Source organism: Meriones unguiculatus, chromosome 1 (genome assembly GCF_030254825.1).
Source record: "Meriones unguiculatus strain TT.TT164.6M chromosome 1, Bangor_MerUng_6.1, whole genome shotgun sequence".
NCBI lineage: Eukaryota > Metazoa > Chordata > Mammalia > Rodentia > Muridae > Meriones > Meriones unguiculatus.
Window position 1 is genome coordinate 122,798,025 of NC_083349.1, and position 22,322 is coordinate 122,820,346.

General features: G+C 46.3%; 2 protein-coding genes across 6 annotated transcripts in view; one reads left to right on the forward strand and one right to left on the reverse strand.

Annotated features, from left to right (window-relative positions):
- Positions 1-4,752: 4,752 nt before the first annotated feature.
- Pdia6 (protein disulfide isomerase family A member 6) lies at positions 4,753-21,640 on the forward strand. The gene is made up of 13 exons (XM_021643443.2): positions 4,753-4,852; positions 7,997-8,138; positions 12,061-12,118; positions 12,520-12,646; positions 15,235-15,341; positions 15,775-15,905; positions 16,158-16,272; positions 16,880-17,020; positions 17,686-17,770; positions 17,877-17,949; positions 18,249-18,407; positions 20,342-20,438; positions 21,221-21,640. Exons 1-13 carry the CDS (start codon positions 4,819-4,821, stop codon positions 21,287-21,289), a joined length of 1,338 nt encoding a protein of 445 aa, XP_021499118.1. The 5' UTR covers positions 4,753-4,818; the 3' UTR covers positions 21,290-21,640.
- Positions 21,369-22,322, reverse strand: part of Atp6v1c2 (ATPase H+ transporting V1 subunit C2) — a 36,944-nt gene continuing 35,990 nt past the window's right edge. For all 5 annotated transcript variants that reach the window (XM_060366192.1, XM_060366193.1, XM_021643438.2 and 2 more), the window contains one exon: positions 21,369-22,241. In XM_060366192.1, the coding sequence (XP_060222175.1) occupies positions 22,152-22,241 (90 nt within the window). In that variant the 3' untranslated portion in view covers positions 21,369-22,151. The remainder of the gene's footprint in view (positions 22,242-22,322) is intronic.

Below are 22,322 nucleotides of genomic sequence, written 5' to 3' on the forward strand. Positions count from 1 at the left end.
CTCCTCTTAAACAAAGTCTTTGAATCTAAAAGTTGAAATATGAAAGAAAGCTTTGACTACAAATACAACAGAAACCTCTTACCCATGAATTCCTTCTTGTCTCCCTCTGTGATGGGAAAACTCTCAAACTGACACAATCTAGAATCACCTGGGAAGAGGGTCTCAGTGAGGTGTTGTCTGGATGTGTGGTGGCCTGTGGATATGTCTTGGGGAATCAGCTTGAGGTAGGAAAACATGCCCCTTTTGGGTGGTGTCATTCCCTATACAGGGAATTCTAAACTGTATATAAGTAAAGAAAGTAAATTGAGTGCAGGCATGAATGTGTTCACTCTCTGTCTTTATTGAAGAGTACAGAAAGTAGTATCACATGAGGAAAGACTGAGATCCTTACAAAAATCTTTACTAGAGTTTACAAACAATTAAGCCTCTGACTGCAGCCAACCCAGAAAACAAACAGTACTATAAACATCATTATTTATCAACCAATAACCATAAATGAATATCCATTTTAGAAAATGGCTTTCAAATGTCCCATGCCTATTTATATGCTGGAAATCAAATCCAGGACGTCTTGGCATGTGAGGAAAGCACTCCACCAACTGAGCCACATCTTCATTTGTCTTATCTGTGAGGTCCATGAGGCCAAGCACATCATGACGGGCACAGTTGTGGTGCCCAGTAGGCACTCATGAAATCTGTGCAGAGCAAAAGAATCAATTCTAGTGGGAAGAAATGATCACGTCTCTTTCATATTCAAGAATGGGAAGAAAACGCATCTGGTATCCCAGAGCCACAGAGCTCAGATGCAACAAGTCAGGGTGGACTGGAGTTTGCTACAGTAAGTGCAGAGCTGGATGTTGGTGGCTTAGTCCACCGACAGGCTCTTTCTCTCCCATGCAGTGTGTCTCTCACAAGTCAGCTTCCACTCTGCTCCAGAGGGCACCATGGGACCCGGGGGTGGATTATTCCCTGTCAGAGTACTGTCGATCTCATGGCAGTGAGGAAGGACAACACCCACAGCCCAGCCACACATGGGCTCTCAGTCGGCTTAGAGGCCACACACCTGGCTTGTATTCACATTGATGTGACCAAACAGGATAGAAATCACACATTGCCAGCGGGAGTATCAAGTGTAGCCACTCCTATGAAAAGTGTTGTAAAAATGTCTCTAATGTAAATCACAGAATTACTGCAGGAGCAGGCAACTGCACTCCTGGTTATATTCCCAAAGAACTGAAGATCTTTGACCATCAGTACTCAGCACTATTATCACTGAATGGCCCCCAGATGTCTATCAACAGAGGAATGGGTTAAAAAAAAAAAAAAAAAGCAAACAAACATGGCCCATCTCTGCAATGGAAAATCATTCAGCTTTAGGAAGGAGTAAAATTCTAACACATACTACAATATGGAGAGACTGAAAACATGAATGGCATATGCCGTGTTGTAGGTAGTGAACAGACTAGGCTGTAAGAGGACAGAATCAATCCAGCTTGTACAAAGCACTTACCTTGGGCAAATTTAAAAAATGGAAAGTATGATGATGAGGGGGAATGAGGGATGTGAAATCTGGGTGTGGATACTGATGATGGCTGCGTGATGCTGTGAGTGGGAGCTGGGGATTCAGCCCCAAGGCAGAATCCTTGCTAGCATATGTGAAGCTTGGGTCTGATCCTCAGCACTGTGGGGGAAAAAAAAAAAAAAACCAAAGCAGCAAATTGTATGATAAAGAAGCAAATAAAAAAGAGATTAATCCTGGGTTTCATGGTACCAGGGTCTTCACTGAATCAGAACTGAACACAGCAATATAATGTGCCTTTGTATCCTTGGCCTCTGTATAGGCTGTGTGCTCCCTGGCCAGTGGCTGTGCCTCCAACAGTACCTGGCACCATTAAGCTGTATCTTAGTTTTGTTTTCTGTTCTGTTGCTGTTTATGTGTTTGTTTTTGTTCTTGCTGTTGTGATAAAACACTGACCAAAAGGAAAAGGAAAAGGTTAATTTGGGTTACCAGGGACGGTCCATCATGGAGAGATGCAAAGCCAGGAAGCTGGAACTGAGGCAGAGACCACACAGGTACCCTGGCTTCTGGCTTGCTCTCCAGCTCATGGTTAGTTACCTTTCTCACACAATCGCTAGGACCACCTGCTGGGGGAAGGCTTGTGTCTAGTTGACAAAGACTAGCCAGCATGGCCTGTTAATATATGCCTTGCTTTTGATGAAGGGGAATGGGTGCTACTTACCCTGGCACACCCTTGCAAGCCTGTCTTCATGTCCAGTCTGCCTCGTGGGAGTTCCGCCTTCATCCCACTTTGAGGTAGATCGGGTGGGGAACCTCCGGGGTCACGAAATGCATGGGAAGTATTGCCGCAAACAGCTTTGAGTAGGACTGTGGTATTCACACAGAAGGCCTGGAGAGGTCAGGTCAGCTAGTAGCTTCAGGATACATTCCCCTTAGTGTTATGTTGTGGAAACCATGAATTGGGGGTCTATGTGAGGAAGAGGCTAGGTTAAGGAATGAGAAATGGGGGGACTCCCTGCAGGTGGTCAGAATTAAATTCCTACATCTGGAAGGAAAATGGATTTCATTCCTAGTGCTTAGGCTTCAAGGAAAAAGGGTCTCACTGTAATTCTCCACAGCTGCATATTAAGGAGAAACATATGAGGCTGAAGCCGGCCTTGTATAAAACAAGTAGCATTTCACTTCAGGCCCTTCCAGGAGAACACCTTGGCCCAACTATGTCTCTCCAGAGACCTCACACCTCTGTTCTGACTCCCCACATAGCTCTCTGATTGCTGGTGTCACTCTCCAAGCTCCTTCCTGCAAATCTGGAGCTAACCAAGGTTCCAGGGAACTTCATGGTTTCTGGGGGTTGGGTGCTCCTTGGAGCCTGGTTCGCCTGCCAGTTTCTCCAGAGGCACTTCCAAGGCTACACCCTACAACCAGCTACCACCTCTCCCGGAGCCTTTCGCCCATGAAAGCTCTGGCCAGGGTCAGCGTTGTTTTGGGTCCTCAGTTCTACAGAGAAGTTACAAATTAACAACAACAAACCCCCAGAACAACAAAAAGAGTGTTCACAGCCACTCCAAACACCAGAGGGGGAATCAGAGGAAAAGATAATAATTAATAAAATTTTTAGCGGATTTTAGACAGAAGTGCTGCGTGGTGGTGATGCACGCCTGTGATCCCCAGCACTCAGGGAGGCAGAGGCAGGCGGCTCCCTGTGAGTTTGAGGCCAGCCCAGTCTACAAAGCGGGTCCAGGCTACAGGGAAACACTGTTTTAACCCCACCCACCCACAAAAAAAAAAAAAAAAAAAAAAAAGGAAAACATCAGACAGCATCTCACATAACCCAGGTTGGCCACAAACTCACCATATTGCCAAAGCTGGCCTTGAAACCCTGATTCTCCTGCTTCCTTTTCTTTAGTGCTGGGGTCACAGGTGTGTCACTGTCTTAGTCAGGGTCATCCTTGCTGTGATAAAACACCATGACCAAAGCAACTTGGGGAGGAGAGGGTTTATTCAGCTTATTCCTCCATGCCCATTATTCAAGGAAGTCAGGTCAGGAACTCAAACATGGCAAGAACCTGTAGGCAGTTGCTGATGCAGACAGGCCTGGGAGGGATGTGGCTTACAGGACTTTCTTTGCTTGCTTTCTTAGAGCACCAAGGCCCATCAGCCCAAGGGTGGTGGCCCTACCGGCAATGGGCTGGGCCCTCCACCATCAATCACTAATTGAGAAAAGGTTCACGATGTTGCACGCCTTTAACCCACGCACTCGGGAGGCAGAGACAGGCGGTCTCAGAGTTCCGGGCCAGCCTGGTCTACAGTGTGAGTTCCGGTACAGCCAGGGCTACACACAGAGAAACCTTTTCTCAAAAAACCGAGAGAGAGAGAGAGAGAGAGAGAAAATGCCCTACTGCTGAATCTTAAAGAGGCATTTTTTTTTCTCAATTGAGGTTCCCTCCTTTCAGATAACTCTAGCTTGAATCAAGTTGCCTTAAAACTAGCCAGCACAGTCACCATGCTGTGTTTCTGTGGTGCCAGGGATCCAACCCAGGGCTTTATGCGTGATAGGCAAGCCTTCTACCATCAGAGAGGGGCATCCTTAACCATTATTTTTTAAAGTATGTCTTACTCTGTTAACCTTCAAACACCTTTGGAAATACTGCAATTTGGAATTTTAGCCCTCACTCCTAGAGCCAAGAACGAACATGAACCCTGCCAATGTGACATTTGATGCTATATACAGACTAAGTGTGATATTTGATGATCTATACAGAATAAGTTTGGCCAATAAATGGTTTTCACTGAATACTGAATCCACGTACAAAGCAATAAACGTCATTTAATAAAGTCGCAAACACACTGAGAATCTGGGACTGTTCTCCCAGCATAAAGAGATAGGTTAAGGAGTGAGGGCTAGAAGGGGCCACGAGAGACGCAAAGAGGACAGAGTTTGAGGGACTGGGAGAAATGAAGTTTGCCCAGGGAAAATTAGGGGAACGAGGGCGCTCCTCAGGGCCAGACAGCCTCTGGTCCCGCCCCTTCACTCCCCGCCCATCCCGGCCCCGCCCCGCCCCGCCCCGCTCCGCTCCACCGCTCGCCCCCACGGAAAAAAACCCAAACCGGTAACCTCTACCCGGCCGCTTACCATTGGCAATGCACGTGAGCGAAGTTCACAGAGACCAATGAGCGACGGCCACGGCGCGGCGAGCCCTTCCGGCCCGCCCCCGCGCGCCGGCGCACCGCCCGCTAGAAGCCGAGGGCGGGCCGTGGGCGCGGCAGAGCCAGGCGGCGGCGGCGGCGGCGCGGACAGAATGCGGGCGCTCGGCATGGCTCGCCTAGGGCTCGGTGAGCGCGGGCCTGTGGTGGGAAGCCGGGCTGAGGCAGCCTGAGGGCCCCGGGGCGTGGAGCAGATGCGAATGGAGGCGCGGGGTGCCGGGCCAGCCTGGGGACTTCGCGGCGAGCTGGGCAGGACGGGCCGGGCCGGGCCTTCTTTCTACAGGAGGCCCCGGGGAGTCGGGCACTCGCAGCCTCTGCTCCCCTCGAGTGGGATCCACCGCCGGTCCGGCCCAGCCTTCGCTTTTAGAGGCAGGTAGCAGAGGCCGGTCCCGAAAGTGCTTAGGAGTGGTCAGTGCCCTCCGAGGGAGGCCTCACAGCGCCTGAGCACTTCAGTCCCATTGAACGTCCACCCCGGTGCCCGGGAATGATGTTTAGCGAGTCTGTGGATGATTTGGGGGGTCCCCTTCCCCAGGTGGCCTTATTCATGGCCCTGTAGTCTCTGATATTAGTTAACGCAGGCTAGATTCTGGCTGGAAAGTAGGGGAGGACGGTGGGTCTCTGTACTCCCTTCCCCCGCCATAGACTAGCTGAGACCGGGAGCACATTTTCTCACCTCTCTGCCAGTGTTTTGTTTTTTCAAACGTGTTTACCCCATGAGCGGTAGTACGTGTTTAAAGAGAGTAAGCAAGAAAAAAGGTTACTACTTACTGGATTACTGTAGAGAGCAGATGAAAGGGAAAGATTTAATCTTTGGTTTTCCCACGAGTGCCTGTGAAAGAGTGATTCAAGTAACTCATTATTTTAATCAGGTAGTCATCCTATTTTGGCTACTCTGCTGCTGGCGGGTGCAAGGAAGAAACCTTACTGGTGTGAGTTTATAACACCCTTAACTGCTACAGGGATTGAATGGGAAGCCACAGATGGCAAAGCCATCTGCACACATAGATTGTAGACCCCGGGAGTTCTGTTTCCCGGTGGTGCTCGTTAGCACCGTGTAGAGTTTGGCCAGTATGAATTTTAGAAGCGGAACTTGATGGGTCAGCATTGACCTACTCTGCCGAAGCAAATCACCCACGTCGGAGCTGGGGGTATTGTTGCTTGGAGAGCTGGGGCAAGGGACAGTGTGTTTGATTCTTCCTAATCCGTTAGATTGTCTTGGAGCCATTGGTTGGAGGCAGAATTGGGTGTCTCCCGTTCTCTTGGCCATCGGGGCAGGGCGCAGGCATCCACAGGGATGGATGGATGATTTGTTTACCTAGACAATGTGCTAAGACTTTTGTCTTTAAGCTTTGCCTGGTTCTCCCAAGCTCCCCTTACAGATGGCTACCCAATGAAGGTTGTCACAGCTGGAGGACCTAAACACCTTAAAAGTTAGGATGACATTATCAGTCAGTAGTTTGCAGCAAGGTTCTAGTGTTGTGTTGGAGGTAATAGCCCATAATGACTTTATGTACAAAGTTTCTATAACTTGTGATTTTTTTTCCAGCCTTGAATTTTTCATAAGACTCAGTGTATTGAGCAAGTGTGAATTCATAACAGCTTCATAAACAAGATAAACTTCTTGTAAATTGGTAGAACTTGCTGGACATGGTAGAGCATGTCTTTAATCCCAGAACGCTGGAGGCAAGCTCTGTTATTTCTTGCCTTCAGTGAGTAGCACCATCCAATAGATACAGGGCAAACTGTGCATGTAATATCATTCTAAGTTTTCTAGGAGCCGCAGAGAAAAAGCCAAAGCAGAACAGGTAGTGGTGCCTTGAGCTAATTTTACGTAATGACTACATTTATGGTGACTGCCCATTGGACTATATTCCCGAATGACGTGCTAGCAGATGCTATTTGTGGCCTTGGCACAATGGTGAGATAGTCTACACATGTGCTTTTTAGCATGCATCTTGTCATTAAGCCACACTGTACTTAACTCATCACGATTTTAACACATAATCAGTATAAAAATATTAACAAAACTTGTTTGTATTTTTCTACAAGTCTTTGGAGCCAGTATGAATTGTCTGTGTTCTCTAGACTCATTCCTGCCGCTCCCTCGAGCTTCTACCCACTGGCTGCTGGTTATTTTCACTATCTTTAGCCCAGGTGCTCACAGACCACGTTGTCATTAAATGCAGCAGCAGCTTCAGCCCTCCCTGCTCTGCCTCTGCTCGAATGTTAGCTGTTGTTCATTCCATACTTCTTGGTTTATGTGACATCACTCTTAAGTAAAGACCACTTTTTGTTTCATACAGTCCCACAATATTGGCCATATCTGTATTTCAAATGCAGTAGGCCTCTTAGACATTTATCTTAGCAGATGTTGACTGTAGAGGAGCGGGGTTCCTTGTGACATTTTTGTACATGTGCTTGATGTTCTTTGACCACATTCCCAACATACACACCCCATTGTCCTCTCTTGCCCCCATCCTCTGGCCCCATTCCTTTTTCTCCATGGTTCCCTTCCATTACGTCTTTGTATTTGTGCGTGATGTGGACATATGTGGCACATTCTCTTGAGTGTAGAGGTGTATACACCTGTACCTGTACCCGCTGAGGTCAAAGGGGCATGTTGAGTGTCTTCCACTACCACTGTAACCTATTCTCTTGAGAGAGGGTCTCTAACTAAAGTAAGAGCCCACCTTTGGTCTAGTCTGGTTGGCCAGCAAGCTTTCAGGATCCTCCTACCTCTGTCCTTCCCCGCCCCCACAGTGGTGTTACACAGACATGTAAACCCATGCTTAGCTCTTTATGTGGACACCAAGGGTACGTGGATCCTCATGCTTGCGCATTGTGTTCTCATTCGCTGAACCATCTCTCCTACTTTCACATCTTTAAAAAAAAAATGGATTCCATCAGATGCAGTGTCCTTGAATAATTTATCTGTTTGCCAAGACATACCAAATCAATAACTTGGGAACAGGAGTTAGAGAGCCATTCTGTCACTTCATGTATTTGCATTGACTGTACATGGGCCTTTGCTTTTGTGTCTGCTTACTTACAAAATGAGGATGATTTTGTGTGAAGAAGTGGTTTCACTTGGACTTGGAAGCGGCAACTGCCATGGTTTTGAGTGATCCATGTCCTTCATGCTCAGCACTGCAACAGGAAAGCTGCAAGAGCAGGAGCCAGCTCTGGCCATCCTCTTCTGTAGGGGTTTGGGTTGGGAAAGATCTTCATGCTGTGAACTGTGCGATCACTGCTTTGTTTTTGTCATTTGTCCAGGTCTGGTGAGCTGTACCTTCTTTCTGGCAGTCAGCGGTCTGTATTCTTCTACTGATGATGTCATTGAGTTAACGCCATCAAATTTCAATAGAGAAGTTATTCAGAGTAATGGTCTGTGGCTTGTAGAATTCTATGCTCCATGGTATGTATTATAAATAGTTGTGGTTTTTACAGATTTATTTATTTTGTTTTGTTTGAGACAGGGTCACTAGCTCTGGCTGACCTGAACGTCTTTGTAGACCAGGCTTGCCTTGGAACTTGCCTCTGCTGAGTGCTGGGATTAAAGGTGTGCACCACTAGGCCTGCCAACTTTTCCAGATAGGACTTTTTTTTATATTTTTTTTATTTTATTTATTTGTTTTTCAGGACAGGGTTTCTCTGTGTAGCCTGGGCTGTCCTGGACTCACTTTGTAGACCAGGCTGGCCTCGAACTCACAGAGATCCACCTGTGTGTAATCCCGAGAGCTGAGCATTACAGGCATGCACCACCACGCCTGGCTAGGCCTGACAACTTTTCAATGTGTGTGAGTATGTGCACGTGAGTGCAGGTGTCCTGTGTGGTCTAGGTTGGTCTGGAACCCCCCAGTGTAGCCCAGATGAGCCTAGAACTTACATGCTCTTGCCTCGGCCTCCTGAGAACTGAGATTACAGGTCTGTACCACAATATCGAAATAGTAGTAGAAGCATAGAAAAGAAGTCTGGACTGCACATGTCAGATCTCTTGAAAGCCGTGCAGACTGATGAGTTTCGGGGTGGTCTGGCAAGATGTCTGGGTAAAGGTTCTTGCCTCACCATGTTTGACGGCCCAGGTTCAATCCTCTGGACCCAGGTGGTGGAAGGTCTGAGACCTGGGGCTTCCATAACACACACAGAATGAAGTGTTGCACTCTGTACTGGTGAGAGCAATTGATGAAAAGGAGAGCAGGGATGCATGAGGAGAAACTGTGTAACATGCATACAGGATTGTGGGTGTAAAGCAGCATCTTTACATCCCATGAGAAGCTAGCTCTACAAACTGCATGCCTCTGAAAACGAGCTAACACACAGGGTCAGGCTCTGAAGGGAACAGTAACTTGTAAGCTCTAGGAAGGGATATTCTTAGTTACTTTCTATTGCTGTGGTAAAACACCATGACCAAGCAGCTTTTAGAAGAAGAGTTTGTTTGGGCTTAAGAGTTCCAGAGGTTAGAGGCCACAGTGGTGGAGAAGAGGAAGCAGACAAAGGGCACGGTGCTGGAGCATCAGAGAGAGCCAACCAAAATGGGATGAGTCTAAACTCCCAAAGCCTACCCCAGTGATAAATCCCTCAAGCAAGGCTGCATCTGCTGAGCCTGTCCAAACAGTGCCACCCACTGGCGACTGAGTGCTGTAGTGCCCGAAACTTGCAGTGGGGGCCTGGAGGGAGTGGAGTGGATTTCAGTTGAACCTCTACAGGATATGACATTAATTCTGTGTCATTTTCAGGCAGGTTGCCCTAGCTCACGCCCGGATCTCAGGAAAGTCTTGAACTCGTTCCTTTGCCTCAGCCTCCCACAGAGCTGGGCTCACATGAAATCTTTACCGTCAAATTCTGAAGTCCTGAGTGGGTGCATTTTAGGATGTGTTTGGTGAAGGTTCTTTGGAGGATTCTGACATAGCTCTAGAAATTTAGTGCTACTTCTAAGAAGTAGAAGATTAGTTAAGGGTCAGTGTAGCAAGTGGATGTGCAATATTAAACATTCACGCCAGCACATGGCAAAACTGGCTCTTTTTAATGCCTTGGTTATCTTCTAAAGGTACTTCCTCCCCCTCTTCTTTAACAGGGTTTGTCTCTATAGCCTTGGCTCTCCTAGACTTGTCTTGTAGACCAGGCTGGCCTTGAACTCACAAAGATCTACCTGCCTCTGCCTCCCAAGTCCTGGGATTACAGGTGTTTGCCACCACACCGGGCTGGTACTTATGTTTTTCAGTCTAGTTTCTGGTTTCTGTGGTTAGCCTGTTTGCATTAATACCGGCAAATAGTGCTTGTACAGGCTGTTAAGTTATTCAGTGGCTCTGTGAGGTGTTTTTTGCACATGCAGCTTCTTATCACTTGTGTTGTGGGTAGTTGATTTGTTTCTGAGAGCTACAGTGCAAGAAAACACTCTTCCCTGTGAAACTTTACCAGATGGTGTGATTGTCAAGGCAGGTTCTGGGTGTAGGTCGATTATACTGGCAGTTTCACGCATAGTGTTTTGAGTAAGGAACGTCTAATGAGAACAATCCAAGCCTTTTTACAATTAGATTCTAACAGCCCAGTGATAACCTTGGATTCCTTCGTGGAGTAAAGGCTGTAGATGTTGAGTAGGGCATACAAACTGAGGCATAACTGCATGTCCCACTAGTTCTAGCATTCCAGAAGCTGAGGCAGGAGGATTGAGAGTCGTTCCAGGTGACCTTTCTTAAAAAGGAAGAATTAAAACACTTGGAAGGTTTAGGCAAGGCAAGTTCAGCGTCAACCTCTGGACTGCGAGAGACTCAAGAAAGAATAAAAGGATGGAGGGCCATAAGTATCTCCTGTCCAGAATGCTTGGGGCCAGAGGTGTTCGGAGTTTTTCAGATTTTGAAATTTTACCCATTGAACATCCCTAATCTAAAATTCAAAAACCCAGAGCTGGTGTCACATAGTGCTCAAAAGGCTTCATGTTTGGGTGCTTTGCTTATTTTTACTTTTCGCAGGGCCTTGCTCACACTGGGCCCTGAGCTGCAGGATTATGGACACTCAGCTTGCGCTTCTTTCTAGAGTAGTAGATAGCACGAGGCATCAGCCAGTCCAATGATAGAATGTCTGCAGCAATTGTAATGATCATTTGCAATGATGATAGCTGTGGTTTTTATTCATGGCAGCCCTTAAGTAGTAATGTAATTAACTGTAGGATGTTAACATTTATACTGTGAAGAACTCCTAAGTTTCTATCACAGTTTAACAAAAACAGATTCATTTTCATGTGGTACTGTGGTCAGCGCATATCGCGTGACGTCATACTGAAAGGCCATGTGCTCTAACAGTTTGAGCCCTCCCTTCTTAGAGACTCTGAAACCTAAGCCTTGTGAAAGTTTGACTTCTGGACTCACCTAAGCAACAAAGCATACGTAAATATGTCGAAGCACCAATTCAAGGCATTGCCCAGAAATAACCTTGCTTAAAATGTTGGGACTTTCAGGTCCCTCTGGAGTGTTATTATTCTCATGGTGTCTGTGTGGTAGCACGGTGGGGCAGTGGCTCACTTCAGGAAGGCAGTGGGCATGGGCAGACCAGCATTGGAATCAAGTCATTTGCCAGTCTCTGTGTTAGCATTTATAGAGTGCAAATAGCCAAGGCCTGTCCTCAGCTATACACAGAGCCGGTGGCATCCTTTGTGAATGAGAAGATTGGGTCTGCAGAGACCCCGGTAGAAGAGACTTAACTAGTAAAACCTTTTAAAATTATACACCATGTTGCCTGCAGGTAAACTATGCTGTCTGCATACAGTGGACAGTGAGAATGAACGATGTGGTTGCCCATGACCTTACTGCACTGTAGAAATGGGTTTCTCTCTCTATCATGTAGTATGCTTTGTTGTATTTCACAGCAGGTTTTGTTTGGGATTTGGTATTTTGAGAGAGGATATTACCATGCTACTTTAGCTGTACTGAAACTCACTGTGTAGACCAGGCTGGCCTTAAAGTGGGTCTCCTGCCTCTGCCACTCAGATGCTGGCATGACAGGTGTGCTCTGCCCTGCTGACTTACAGTGGGTTCTTTATGGTGTTTTACAGTATTAGTGCTTGCAAAACGAAGGCTTAGTCTCTTGTGTTCTAACAGGTCTGGTCCAAATAGTTAGCAAGTGATGGAGTTTATTTAATGATTATGGATTACTGGAGTTTTTATTAGGATGATGAAAAGCCAGTGGCCTAAGTACAATCACTAGGACTCTTGGTCCTTGTCTTCCTGACAGGCTTCCAGCCCCAGGCCATCTTGCTGGAGAGACCACGTGTAGCTATTTTATGAGCTGACTGGTCAAAGGGTTTAACTGTCACCTTATTTGTGTTTTGTCTCTTTTGGAAGGTGTGGTCATTGCCAGAGGTTAACACCAGAATGGAAGAAAGCAGCAACTGCTTTGAAAGTGAGTCTCTGAGGTGGTCTCATTCACCTGTGTGTGTTTTTGCAGATTGGGTTTGGTTCACCCTGCTTAATGAAGTCCTGAGTGCTGGTTGTGTCACCAAATAAGGGTGTGGGGCAGATTTTACCTCTCCTATTGTCTGGTTGTATTTGGTCTATTTCCAAGCTAAATTATATAATTATTCGGCCCTGCTGTTTATGAAGGCTTTGGTGTCCAATCCTCCTCCACAGTGACCCTCCTGGCTGGACTTGCCCTTTATCCATATACAACTTAAATTTCCTCCTGATTTTCAAGCTGAAATCTGCAGTGGTCCTTCCAGCTTCACTCAGCCCTTTATTAGCGCGCTTGAGTCTGATGGGGCTGTAGTAGTAGGAATAGGAGGTAACCCATCTGTATTCCCTCAGGATGTTGTCAAAGTCGGCGCAGTTGATGCAGATAAGCATCAGTCCCTGGGAGGGCAGTACGGTGTCCAGGGATTTCCTACCATCAAGATATTTGGAGCTAACAAAAACAAACCAGAAGATTATCAGGGTAAGGACTCTTACATCCCCTGTAGGTGGTACCTTCCGGAAGAGTTAGCCTAGCACTTGCACTGTCTTAACCTTGCTTTCTGAAATGGCTCCGAACACTTAGTACCTCCTCCAGGTAAAGGGGTGTGTGTGTGTGCGAGAGAGAGAGATTTAGTTAGGGTAGTTGGAGACCCACATCTTTTTCGTTACAGCTGTTTAATATTGAGGAGATATGTTTTCCTCTCCTTACTGTAAGACTAGGGTCTGGCAAAACATGCATGATATTTTGCCAGTAATCTTTATGCCTTATATGCAAATCCATTGACTGTGAAACTGTTACTAGTGTCATAAATTGTTGATAATAGGGACCCCAAATTCTCCCTGTTCTAGAGATGCAAAAACTGTGAGTGTTTGTTAGGAGTCACTGAGGAAACTAGAGGAGAATTCTGGCCCTAAACTCCGGGGAATAGATGTTATCTTAGTCAGAACTGCTCTTGTCTAAGCATGGGGAGTCGGGGAGGGACTCCGCGCATGGCTGAGTGGTGAGCTTGTGCTCAGCACATGCAAGGGCTTTAGTTAGTGATTAGCCATTAGCGACTCACACACAAACAGTATCTAATCAGAATTATTATATTGGGACAGATCATGGGATCATGGTCCTAATGAAAGAGTTGAGCATAATTTTTACATTACAGTGAGGCAAATTTGGCTAATGGCTGCTTAGTGAACAAAAGTACCTGTGGGCTGAGTAGGAGAATCTCAGTCAAACACACACTGGGGAGGGCTGAAGGCTGTGAAGTCTGAAGTAAACTTGAGACACCACAGACCGCCAGAACTGCCCTACCTCTCTGTGCTCAGGCCTCTGGTCCACACAGCACCTACTGCCCTGGCCTTGCTTCTTTTTCTGTAAATAGTGTGGGAGGCCATCTCCAGACTACCAGAAGTATAATTAAAGTAGTACATTCAGAGGGTAGGAGACAGGTGCCTGGCACAGGTACCGGTCTGCTTGGTCAGTCTCCAGTCTTGGGGGTCAGAATCCTTGGGAATAAAGCCATGGGTGCATCTGCATCATTTCTTCCAGATGTCCCAACTGCAAAGGACTGTGAAATGATGGGCTTTGCTTCCTGGAGCAAACAGCTGCCTTTTTATTTGGAATGATAATTGGTTATAGTTTTGCTCTTTGACAAAAATAAAATGCTTAGAGCATTTTGCTGCTGCAATAAGGTGGAGTTTTTTTGGGGGGGGTTATTACATTTATTGGTGGCACATGTGGACTTTAGTGTTCATATGAAGGTCTTAGGACCACTTTCAGGGGTGCTCACCTTCCATGTGGATCTCAGAAATTGAAGCAGGTTGTTTAACTTTTCCACTTGGGGCCAAGCACCTTTACCTGCTGAGCCATCTCACCTGCCCTAAATAAGGTGTTTGGGACACAGCCGGACCTGTGGCTTTAGGACTGGCAGGCTGCTTTTGTACCAAAATAGCAGAGCTGAGGGACTGCAGAGGGCAGTGTGGCCTCAAAGCTAGATAGTACTTGCATGCATGTGGTCTATTATGGGAAGATCTGGTCAGCGCTGGTGCACAGTGAGAAACCCTCTTTCCCTAGAAGAGTTCTGCACAAAGGGTGGGACAGGGAAACTGGCTCAGATGTAGAGCTGTCTGCAGCAAGAGCGGAAGACTGTGCTCATACTAAGTGTAGCCCTCCAGTTACCTGAGCACTTCCTGAGTATGCTCCCTCCGTACACTTGGTCTAAGACTCCTGGTAGATGCCTGGCCATAAAAAGTCTGTGTAGACTTTTCCTATCCATATGTGCTTTAATTCATAAACTAGGCAGTCGGAGATAAATAACCAATAGTAAAATAGTAACCAATAGTAAAATAGAACAGTGAAAGTTAGTGACTGTGGTCTTACTTGAAAGAGATAAGACAAACCATATTCTTGGTCTGTGGTTAAGTAAGCCACAGACTGAGAACCACAGGTGAAGTTGGCTCAGTGGGGTTTCCTTCCATGATGTTGGAGAGTATTAGACCTTGGCCTTTAAAGATGGCGTCAAGGCATATATTAGCCCCGCTCTTCTGGGCCAGTTAATAGTCCTGGGGTCTCGTGTCTGTAGTTTTGGGTAGACTTTCACACTTACCGTGCTCTTGTCTGGTTTGGTTTGTTTTTTGAGCTAGTGTGTCCTGCAGCCCTGGCTGCTCACTAAGTTTTACTGAGGTTTGAGTTGATCTTAACAGCTGAACTGGAGGCAAAAGAGAAGAGAGGCCTTGAATGTTTTCTCTTGGCTTCAGAGACATCTCATGTTTCTTCCCACACATTTCTCTCTACTCTCCATGTCTTAGAAAAGGGGTTGTTGCCTTTCTTTCCTGTATTTGGGGACTTTTTTCTGTTTTACTGACTAGATGTTGTCTGTTCGGTAACAGAAAGTTTTCTTATTAGAAGATAAGTTTTCCAGACAGTGAACAGAAAGATCTTGTTCACATTAGTAATCTAAAGAAATAGAAAGGGCTGCCGTGAGCGCATGCGAGAGCGGAGTACCACCGGCTGCCCGCCCCCCCCCCCCCCGGCTGCCCGCCCTAACTGCCGGGCTTTGCTGTCCTGTCCTCCTGTAGGTGGCAGAACTGGGGAAGCCATCGTCGATGCTGCCCTCAGTGCTTTGCGCCAGCTCGTGAAGGATCGCCTGGGCGGGCGGAGTGGTGGATACAGTTCTGGAAAACAGGTAAGGCTGTGTGATGCCGATTTTAGTGTGTCTTACTTTTCGCCTGAATGTTTATGGTCTCCTTAGAGTGTGTGTCAAGTAACCTTGGCTAGCCTTGGATTCTACCTGTAGCTAAGGATGACCTGAAATTGATCTCTACCTCCCAAATTCTGGAATTCTAGGCGTATATGATCCCTGTCCAGTTCCCCCTGATATATATTGATATATAAATTGATAAGTGTCTATTAAAATATAAGGGTGGTTTAACTGACCTCAGAGGGGTGGACCTCCAGCCACCCTGGTCATTTCCGTCCTTAACAGTTACAGGCCAATACCTAGTCAGTCCCAGAACATCTTGCGAATGAACAAATTGAAACTTGATTACCTTGAAAATGATTGTTTTTCTGTACTTGTAGTAGGAGTGCAGTTCATTTTTGTCATGTTGCTGTGACAGGGCAGAGGTGATAGTTCAAGTAAAAAGGACGTGATAGAGCTGACGGACGACACCTTTGATAAGAATGTCCTCGACAGTGACGATGTTTGGATGGTTGAGTTTTATGCTCCGTGGTGTGGACACTGCAAGAAGTAAGTGCTTTCTACCAAGTAGTGTAGCCAGTCACCCAGCGCGCTTAGAAAGAGCTGTGCTGTCTCCAGATACAACCCAGGGACGGGCTAGTGTCCAGATTGAGGGTGGTGATAGAAGACTTGGGACAGTTGCAAAGGCTAGCATCACCCCTTTGGTGAAGCTCCCAAGATGTGTTTGAGGTGTGACATAAAACAGGGATTAGACCGAACAGCAGCTTAAGGACCTGTGCTGTGAGTTCACTGTTTCTACAGCCTGGAGCCAGAATGGGCTGCTGCAGCCACAGAGGTGAAGGAGCAGACGAAGGGGAAAGTGAAGCTGGCAGCCGTGGATGCCACCATGAACCAGGTTCTGGCCAGCCGATACGGGGTGAGTGTTTGCAGCTACTTGACTCTCTTCAAAGTAGGCAAGGAGATTTTTGTTGGTGGTGCTTTGTTTGTTGTTTGTTTGTTTGTTTTTAGGCAGGGAAATATTTGACCATTTTGTAGATGAAGAGATGGTGTCTCAGGACTTGTGGGGTTTACTAGTTTGGCTTTTGAAAGTTGATCCTCTTGCTCTGGAGTACACATATTGTGTTACTAAATACCCAGAGCCTGAACAGGGTTTGACTGACCGTGCTTCCGGCTGGGATTTTCCCCCTGCTTTTGGTGATGTGAGCCATGACCGACAAATGCTAGACAAGTGCGCTACCGCTGAGCTGTGTTCCCTGCACTTACAGATTTGTTTTTGAGTAGTATTTCATTAAATTGCCCAGAGTGGCCTCCGACTCATGGGCCTTGCTTCAGCCTCCCAGATAACTAATTACAGGTGTGTGACCATACTGGCCTGGAGCCTACTTTTGTGATGGTGGAATGTCTGAAGTGGTAACTTCAGTGGTAATCTTTAGTAACTAAAGATCGTGGGGTTTTAGTTAGTTTGTTTGTTTTCTTAAGGTCAAGTTTTCATGTTAAATATTCTGGTTGTTGTACTTTGATAGATTAGAGGATTCCCTACAATCAAGATATTTCAGAAAGGCGAGTCTCCTGTGGACTATGATGGTGGACGGACAAGATCTGACATAGTGTCCAGGGCCCTCGATTTGTTCTCTGATAATGCCCCACCTCCAGAGCTGCTTGAGGTAAAGTGTTCTCCCCCCTTCCCAATGGAGAGGAAGCTTCCGGCCAGCTGATGGTGCTACTGTAGCAGTGAACCCTTTGTTCAAATGGGCTCTTTGCTTTGTAGACAGTTGTGTAGCCCAGGCTAGCCTTGAATTCACAGCCATCTTCCTACTTCTGCCCCACAAGGGCTGAGATTATTGGCATGTGCCCCAGTGATTGCCTCTCTTCCTTTTTTAATTGACCGCTCTTCATAACTTTCTGCATATTTACACTGTGAGCAAAAGTTCACCTAAGCTTCGTAAAAATAGTGGCTTCAGTCACACTTGGACTGTTGGAGTGCCTGGCATGGCAGAGGCTCTGCCCTGGTGTTTGTGCCTGAAAGAACTGCTACAGCACTGCGAGAGGAAAAGCAGTCTCATCTTCATATACTTTTGGGGAATTAGATACCAAGAGCCTCACACGGTAAATACCTTGTGCACAGACATGAGACCAGTTTGTACAGCTATGGCAGGCCAGGCTGTGTCAGGGCATTGCGTCTTCAGAGACTCTTAGTGGCTTAGGAATGAATGCTGGCACTTCTTCTGGAGGCTTCTAGATGACATGTCTGTGCTAGGAGGCAATGTGTGGAAGGAGTCTCTGAGTGTTGTGTTGTACAGTTTTCCGACTGTCCTTGTTGTCTGTGCAGATAATCAATGAAGACATCGCCAAGAAGACATGTGAGGAGCACCAGCTGTGCGTCGTGGCCGTGCTGCCGCACATCCTGGACACTGGTGAGCACAGGCCTTTCCTCATTCCTGTCACTGTGCCAGCTGCTTAAAGCGCTTCCTAAGTGAACTGATGTTATTTCACCTTCAAAATATTTTGTTTGTAAATCAGGAGCTGCAGGCAGAAACTCATACTTGGAAGTTCTTCTGAAACTGGCTGACAAGTACAAGAAGAAAATGTGGGGGTAAGTTCTGAACTTCAGCATCTCACCTGAGAACGGGGTGCAGACCTTCCTGACTCTGCCGTCGTATTCTGTATTGTGTGCCCGTGTTTGTCTGCTTGTTGCTTACCAGCCCTGAGACCCAGGGTATGCGTGAACCTAAGTTGAAGTGACTCAGGAAGGAAACGCCAAGCGACTCGGTGGGCAGTCTTGTGGGTTGTGAGCACACAGCCATCCTACAGATAGAATGCTCCTTTCTGAGGACTAAGGTGTAACTTTTGTACGAAAAGCATCCTTACCCTAAAACCAGTCTGCTTTCCCAGGTGGCTGTGGACAGAAGCTGGAGCCCAGTATGAACTGGAGAATGCACTGGGGATCGGAGGGTTTGGGTATCCTGCCATGGCAGCCATCAATGCACGCAAGATGAAATTTGCTCTTCTCAAAGGGTCTTTCAGTGAACAAGGCATTAATGAATTTCTCAGGTAATTTTTTTCTTAGTTATTTATTGTTTTGTCTGCTGGGCTTTGTTGGTATATATTGTTATATGTAAGTCAGGCAGTAAGTAAAACATAAAAGTAATTAGATGTTACAAAATTGTGCCTTTAAGTCATTACTCTTTACTGTGGCAGTGACTGTCCCTGTGCATGGTGAGACTCCCGCTCTCCCTGCCTTACTTGTCTTTGCACATTATCCCGGCCTCGTCCTAATTCTCATGAGGTCTTAAACATGCCGGAGGCAGCCATGTCTTGCCCATTCCACCCTTAACATATAGTTGGTATTTGTATGTGAAAATGAGAGTGCCTGCCTAAGATCCTCCTGCTACGGGCAAACATGGTGGGTTCTTAATTCAAAAGCCAGTTTGCAGAGCTCTTCATCCTGCCCATCTATTCACCTCTTCTTAAAACTCACTCCATTTCTTGGGCAAATACAAGGTACTGAATTAAGGAGGTTGTGTTTCCCTGTCCCTGTTTTCTTGTTCGTTTCTCAGCCACCATGGGAAAGATACCTAGAACAAAGGATGTGTGAGGGTTCTGAACTTCCTGCTTGACACAGCAGTTTGGGGCTGGCACTGTGCAGAGACACACTGTCTTCTAAGTGCATGGACCTGGGGCCACACTGGAGGGATGTTGCCTTAAGAACATCCCTGTAACATCAGGAAAACATGGAGAGTGTAGGCGTGGTGATAAATGGAACCCAAAGTAGTGATTGTTTTTAGAGACAGGGTTTCTCCATGTAGCCCTGGCTGTCTTAGAACTTGCTGTGTAGACCAAGCTGGCCTCGAACTCATTGATCTGCCTGCCTCTGCCACTGGAGTGCTGGGGTTAAAGCCATACGCCACCATTGCCTGGCAATTTTATTTTAATGATGTTCTTTTTTAAATTATTCTACAAAAAAAAAAAAAATTAATAGTATAAAACTAAGAACCCATGGTAAGAGACAGCTTTTAGCCTGTCACAGTGGTGTATGCCTGCTGTCTGGACACTTGGGAGATGAAGGCAGTAGGTTCAGCTTGGGCTACAGTGGTCTTAAAACAGCGCCACCAATAAAAATACAAGACAGCTTTCAAAAACACAAATGGAAATGGTAGTGCCTGTAATCCAGCAGTTGCTGGAGGCCAGAGGATCAGGAATTAAAGACCAGCCTGAGCTATATGAGACCCTATATCAAAACCACCCACCCACAGCCACAGGACCATTAGAAGACAAAATGAGTTTCTACTTTCTTCTTGGTCATTGTTGTCATTGGTAATAAAGCTAATGAGTTACACTTGAGGACTCTGGTGATCAGGAGTTTCTGAATACAGAATGATCTCGCTTGAGGTTTGTTTTGTTTTTATCTGGGACAGTTGATGTCATGTCGGTTCATGGCTCCCTCTCTTGCTGTCATCTTATACTATTCTCTTTTGGTTGTAGACACTATATTCTCACTGATAGTATTTTTAGGTTTTGTTTTTCTAGTAGCCAACTTATAAGTATTTTTTATGGATAGATGTTCAGGTCTCACTGGTAAGCCTCTTTATGTACCAACATTCTCCCAGCACCAGTGAGGTGCTCTTCAAGCTCACGGGCTTAGCAGGCAAGGGTCATGGGCACCTTTGCTCTGAATGAACTTGGATAATGTATTTCCATTATTAAATGTATTCCATTAACTTAAAACACTTCATGGTTTTGGTTTTAAACTTAGTAGTGCCTGGCTTTAACGAGAGGCCTGAGAAGTCTCACTCCTGACTGGTGTTATCAGAGGCTGGAAAGGCCCTGCTGGAGGCATACTACAGCAAGGGGCAGTGCCTCCGCGTCTTCTGTGTAGTAGGCAGCATTCCACTGTTCTTCAAAGATCTATTTCATTTTGACAGTTTGTTCATTCGTTGTTTATTCATTACTCATATCTAAATGTGTGTTTGGCGTTTTCTCCCAAGGGAACTGTCTTTCGGGCGTGGCTCCACAGCACCTGTGGGTGGTGGTTCCTTTCCTACGATCACTGCCAGGGAGCCCTGGGACGGCAGGGATGGTGAGGTGAGTGGCACTGAGGGCTCCCTCCTCAGCTTACACATGCCTGAAACCAAATCCCCTGTCAGGCCTCAAGGGCCAACTCCTACTGTCCTGCCTGAGGCATGCTCCTCACCTGGCTGGCTCTCAGTTTCAGAGAAAGAATGTTCTACTAAAACCACAGTGTAGAGCTGGAGAAGTGGCTCAGCAGTTAAAGAGCCCTGGCTACTTTCCAAAAGGACCAGAGTTCAATTCCCAGCACCCACAAATGATGGCTTACAACCATGTGTAACTTCAAACCCAGGGAGAGGGCATGGGGGTCCAGTGCCCTCTTCTGACCTCCCTTGGGCATTGCATGCACATGGTGCATAGACATACATGCAGGCAAAACAAATAAATAGGTTTGTTTTGTTTTGCTTTTTAAGAAATCACAACTTAAAGGGCAGGTGAGCTTGGTTTTGTGTCTAAATTTCCATACAATGCCACTCGAAAGGCTGGGCAGGTGAATTGCCATGAGTTTGAGACCAGACTAGACAGAGCTAAAGAATGAAGCCCTGCTTCAAAAATTCAAGCAAAAAGCCCAAGTTTTGTGCACATCCACAGTCAGCTGTGGGAATCAGAGGTGGGAGGATTGGAAGGCCAGCCTAGACCACATTGTGAGACCTCATTTTGTCCAGGTTCTCTGGTTTTCCATCAGGGCTATAATTAGTACAATAGCCAGGCTATAGTCTGGAATCCCTCTGAAACTTGCTTCCTTTATTTTGAAACCTTTGACTGTTTGAGGCCTTAACTGTCACTTTCTCTCCCAGCTTCCTGTGGAGGATGACATTGATCTCAGTGATGTGGAGCTTGATGACCTGGAGAAGGATGAGTTGTGAGGGAGGGCCACGGCCCAGCCTTCAAATTTCTTCCTTGGGAGCGAGCAGTTTTCCAGTAGTGAGGTTTTCCTGTCAGCTGTCTGCCACTGGCCTTTCACAGGAAACACTGCAACAGTGAACCTCGGCGTCTCAAGAAAACACTGAAGAATTCTATGAATTGTAGCAGTGAATTGGATTGTATTCTCTGGCATACTTTGAAGAAAATGGGGCTGTTGAAACATTTTTCCCTCCTGACTGCTGCTTGAATATTCTTGGAGGCTGTTTCTTATGTATAGGGTTTTTAAAATGTGATTCCTTTGTTTGAATATTAATGGCTTTTTCCATTAAAGAATAAAATGATATTTTGGACAATGCTGATAAATATGAAATTAGTAGCACATCATAAAACCAGAGTCTGATATTCAGCCTGAAAACTAGCCCACATGAGCCACATCACAACCTCCCTGTAGAAATGTCTTTAAATGGAAAAACAGATGTTTTGGCAAGAATGTGGTTCTGTATGGAAAACTTGATAACCAAGTGAGAACCACATTTCATGCCACAAAGTCTGTATTTGGCTTCACTGGTGACTATTAGGCTCAGGTTTTCAATGTTCTTACTAATCACCCATTAAAAACCCCACAAATAAATTAGCCTAGTGGTTTACCAAGTTAAAGGCATTTCACTTTATGAAGAATGCTTAGGAGAAAGCCAGTTATGTTAGGACACAAGAAAAGACTCGGAGGACTGAGCACTTTATTGTAAGTTAAAAAAATAAATACACTCTAACAAACATCTGGGAGTATCTTGAGTCAGAACCCTGCAGGACTGTGTCTGGCTTAGAGCAGGTCTGTCTGAGGCTGCAATCAAACAGGCTGGTCACCTAGTCAAGAAGGCTAAGGTCAATATGGAAGTACACATAGGGGAAATAGTCCTGGTTGCTGAGCTGCAGTCCAGGGATCTCCACGGATGCCTGCGGAACAACGACAAAGATGGGTCTTGGCCACACGTCCTGTCCTGTACAGTTGCCCCACTGCCACATGTATCCCTTGCT